The sequence below is a fragment of the Alexandromys fortis genome, unplaced genomic scaffold, assembly GCF_014885135.2.
Source record: "Alexandromys fortis isolate MF-2015 unplaced genomic scaffold, M_Fortis_MF-2015_v1.1 scaffold_2289, whole genome shotgun sequence".
In the NCBI taxonomy this organism is placed as follows: Eukaryota; Metazoa; Chordata; class Mammalia; order Rodentia; family Cricetidae; genus Alexandromys; species Alexandromys fortis.
In genome coordinates this window covers 1-4,680 of record NW_026070151.1, presented here as the reverse complement: position 1 = coordinate 4,680, position 4,680 = coordinate 1, and the positions used below count along the sequence as shown (strand labels likewise).

The 4,680-nt window shown below is 40.1% G+C and overlaps 1 protein-coding gene across 1 annotated transcript; it reads right to left on the bottom strand.

Moving 5' to 3' along the window:
* Positions 1–6: 6 nt before the first annotated feature.
* Positions 7–4,473, bottom strand: LOC126496272 (zinc finger protein 58-like; the record flags this gene model as incomplete). The annotated part of the gene is made up of 2 exons (XM_050133805.1): positions 7–763; positions 4,378–4,473. Coding segments are annotated over 2 exons (641 nt in total), but the record flags the coding sequence as incomplete, so codon positions are not given.
* Between the last annotated feature and the right edge of the window lie 207 nt (positions 4,474–4,680).

Here is a 4,680-nt window from a genome sequence, read left to right as displayed (position 1 = left end):
AATTGTCTTTTAAGGACAATTCTTTTAAGTCTCTGAACGGATGAAGAGAAGTAAAAACCTCTGCCACACTCTTCACACTTGTAGGGTTTCTCTCCAGTATGAACTGTCTTGTGTCTCAGAAGGGATGAGCGATAAGGAAAGGGTTTCTGACATACTTCACATTTGTATGATCTCTTTCTAGAAGGAACTTGTTGCTGTTTCTGCAGCCCTACAGATAGTTACATGCTCACCAATTCATCACACTTGTAGGGTATCTCTCTAGAATGAACCACTTGATGTCTCTTCAGTGCTCCCTTAGAGGACAATATTTTGCCACACTTGGCACACTTGTTGGGGCTGTCTTTGGAGTGAGTTGCTCGATGTTCTCTAAGGTATGGAAATGAGGTAAAGGATTTGCCGCATTCTTCACACTTGTAGGGTTTCTCCCCAGAATGAATTCTTTGATGTTGTTTCAGCATTGAAGGATAGTAAAATGATCTGCCACAGTTTCCACACTTGTAGGTTTTTTCATCAGTATGATTTTTCTGATGTATAAAAAGTGATGAGCGAGTATTGAAGGCCTTGTGACATTCTTCACAAGTGAAGGGTTTGCCTCCTGTATGAAGTCTCTGGTGTATGGAAAGATTCCTTTGAGAACTAAGGCTCTTACCACATTCTTCACATTTGTACTGTTTCTCCCTTCTGCGAATTCTCTGGCGGTGAATACATACTAAGTTACAAACAGTAGCCTTGTTGTAAATGTTATAATCATTGGGTGTTTTTCCTGTTGAGCAAAAGTTGAGATATGAACTAAAGTAAGGAAATGTTCTTCATATTTCCCACTCTTATATTTTTAAGAGGAAATACTCATACATTTTGAAGCATCAATGAGAAAGTATATATTTCAAAACATATAGGCACTGAGCATAAATTACAAAGTATTGGAGGAAGAAATAATGTATCCTTCTGCTAAAATCAGGGCACAACCAAATGGAACAGAAATAATGGCATAGTGTTCAATGTTAAATAGCTAAGTGCATTGTAAGGGCATTTTACTAACAGAAATAAACCCATTAAAGAACAGAGCTGTTCTGTGGCCAGACACCCATTTAAACTATAAAGCAGTCAAACCTGGAAAAGAGAAAGTTAAATGTGATTGTGTGAATGTGAGATTATAAACAACTACTGAGTCCTAAATAGAGAGAGAGAGAATGAACATGGCACAGAAACAAGAAACTTGTGTTTTCCAATGAAGTAGAAATTCAAAGCTGAGCTCGTATGTATTTTTTAATCTTATATTATCCTTATATACTTTATCAATATGTTTTTTCCATCTACCAGTATACATAGAGAACGCATAACTAATGCTTATATTATAGGTTATACACACCTCCAAATAATACCAAAGAAGATCAAATTGCAAAGTGAAGAAAAGAAATTTGAACCCACAAAGTTTAGAAAGCTTACTGGGGAATTATTAAACAAATACTCCCAGCTACAAACAGTTTAAATCCTTGAATATGCATCCACTAAGGGCATGAATTTTATATCCTTATTACTTAGTGTATGATAAAGAAAAAAGTTCGATATTTCTTCAAAGACAAAGAACTCTGGTGGGGTGACTTTCCTCAAGGTGAGTGTAGGCGACATGAAAGAAACTCACGCGTGAAGTTAGTTTCATACCTAGATGTTTAGAAATGTGAGCAATTTTTCAAATGTGCAGAAAACATATGGAATCTGTTAGTGAATTACCCAAAGTGACTCAGTTTCCCCTGAGTTTTACACACCTGTTCCCCAAACTAAATCCTGCTGAGAAAATGTTCTCAGGCAGCCTCCCTGGCAACTGTGGAAGATCCATTGTTTTACCTCACAAAGCAAATTGTTTGGCTCAATGGAACTAAAGGTTTTCCATTCAAATTGGTCCCCCACTCCACCCCTGTGTCTAGTATGATGAAACTGTGGCTTTATAAACCCAATTAAACTAGTGTTAGAGAGTGCTGGGACAACCAATGTATTTCTGACACAAACCCAACCTTGTCCTTCTTGTCCTCCAATGGGGTAGGTTCAGGGTTTTGTTTTTTTTTTTTTTTTTTTTTTTGTGTGTGTGTGTGTGTGTGTGTGAGACAGGGTTTTTCTGAAGATTTGACGCCTGTCCTAAAACTCCCTCTGTAGACTAGGTTGGTGTCACACTCACAGCAATCTAATGGTCTCAGCCTCCTGAGTGCTGGGATTAATGGTGTGTGCCACCACCGCACTGGCGGCGTGGGTATTTCTGTCTGGTCCAGATTCTGGTAAATCTCCTGACAGCGACTCCTTCCCTGGGGTCTCCTTCTAAGAGTAAAGATGTTAACTGAAGAAGTAATGATAAAATCTTCAGTAAATCCACGTCTTTTGTCATCTCTGTGGAACAGAGAGTCAGTCACTCTCAAGGCTGCTGGAGGCTGTGGGTTCTGCTGTCGTCCGGCCTGGGCTCCATGAGAGGGGCCAGCATCCTCTCTGAGGCTGCATTAGTTTCAGTACCAAGGGAACTCATTAGTACTGAAACTCTTCCTCTAGACCATGCTGGCCTCAAACTCAGAGCGATCCACCTGTCTCTGCCTCATGAGTGCTGGTCTTAAAGGTGTGCATCACCTCTGCCCAGTAAGTGTGAAATTTTTTAACAAAGATGAATTACTTTCATTTATCAAGTCCTAATCTGATGAAAATCACTAATTTATTGCAAGCTGTTACAACAAAGGTAATTAAGAGAGAACAGTTAAGTGAGGAGATGAAATACACTTGGTGTGCCTAAAGTTGTCTTTCTATTCATGCTAAATACAGATGTATACATTCACGCCATATACAAATCTGATTCATCAACAGACACAATATGAGAGGGAGAATAAAATTTCTACCTTCCATTATACTGTCCTCTGGACATGCCAGGAAAGTCAAGCCTTGCTGTGGAAAATTATTTTAAGGTGTGTTATATTTGTTTGTAGTGGTATGTCATTTGTATTTCAATAAATAAAGCTTGCTGGAAGATCAGAAAAGTAAAACAGCCACACTGGCCAGCCTTACATATCAGGCAGCTATGACACACACCTTTAACCCAGTAGCCTCACTATGTTGCCATAGAAACCAGGGAGTAGTGCTGCATGCCCTTAATCCCAGAACTAGAGGACTGTAGAACATGAGACAGCCCTCAGTCTCATTCTGATATTTGGGCTCAGGATCGCCACTGCAGACTGGCATAGTTCTAAGTGCCAGTGGCTAGCTGTTTTGCTTTTCAGTCCTTCATGGTGAAGCCTCATTTCTGTGTCTGAGTTTTTATTAATCGTGCTCCTTTTGTTTATGTGCCGGATCATTTGCTTAACAGTAAAGATGTGTTGCTTTTGTTTGTGCCATATTGTTTAACTCTGTGAATCTGTGACTCTTTGCCTGTCTATACAGCTGATGGTCTAATAAAGCTCTGAACAGCCAATAGCAAGGCAGAAAAACGGATAGGAGAGGCTGGCAGGCAGAGAGAATAAATAGGAGAAGAAATCTGGGGAGAACAAGGACATCAGGGGCCAGTCACCTAGCTACCCAGGCAAACAGGGAGTAAGGGTGAAAGTAAGAAAGACAAAAGCCCAAAGGCAAAAGGTAGATGTGTTAATTTAGGAAAAGCTGGTTTGACAAGCCAAGTTCATGCCCAGCATCACCTATGCATAAGGCTCTATGTGAGATTTATTTGGGAGCTGGGTGGCGGGGCCTCCAAGAGAGTAAAAAACAAAAGAGTAAGAGTGAAAAGCAACAGACAACACTTCGGCATTCTAACATAGTGTCTGAAAAAAAGAAAATCCAACAACAAAGCCTAAAGCAGATAACTAAAACAAAAGAGGGCCCAACTTTTTTTTGCATAATAAAGAGTAATATTAAAATCAGATGTGGTTGAAGAAACTGGTATTGGGCTGGAAGTGGTGATGCACACCTTTAATCCAGTACTTAGGAGCAGAAAGATCTTTGTGAGTTCAAGGCCAGCCTGGTCTACATAGCCAGGGCCGCACAGAGAAACCCTGTCTTGAAAACAGCAAGGACAACAAGAGGAAGAAAACACATGTCTCAGAGGTTTATGAGGGTTTAAGTCTCTTAACCTCTGTGTTTTCCCAACAGCGAGCTCTGTTTCTACTTACAGTGACTTCCAAAGTTTCCCTTTTTGCTGAGTTTCCATTGCCATGGAAGACTCAGGGAAGGAGAAGCCAATGTGTTTGTCAGACTGAGAGTCATTCATTAGCAGAAGTTTAGAGAAGACTCATTCCAGAAAGATCCTAAAGAATTATTCTCATAGTATCATGTTGCAAGGCACAAGGGAAAGCCTGTCTTTCTGCTGGATCTTTGGGTCTCAACTCTGCCCCTGAACCCCTCATTCCTACACACCTGGGTGCACGGTGGCTGCTGCTTGTCTCTCCCCGTCTGAAGGGTCTGGTCTTTGCTCCAGAAATGTCACCAGGTGTGGCTTAGAGACAGCAAGACCTGTTTGTAGTGAAAAGGGAACAAGATTGAGTGTTCTTTAGGTTGGAATTGACATGTCCCTTACAGTACATGGCATATACGGAAAGATATTATGTAATAAATGTTTGCAGAATTTCAGTTCCTTAAATGTTTTCTAACAGGTTCATCATTACAATATGTAAAAAAAACCTCACATTCAGATTCTATGTTTTATTTAATAGGAAAAAA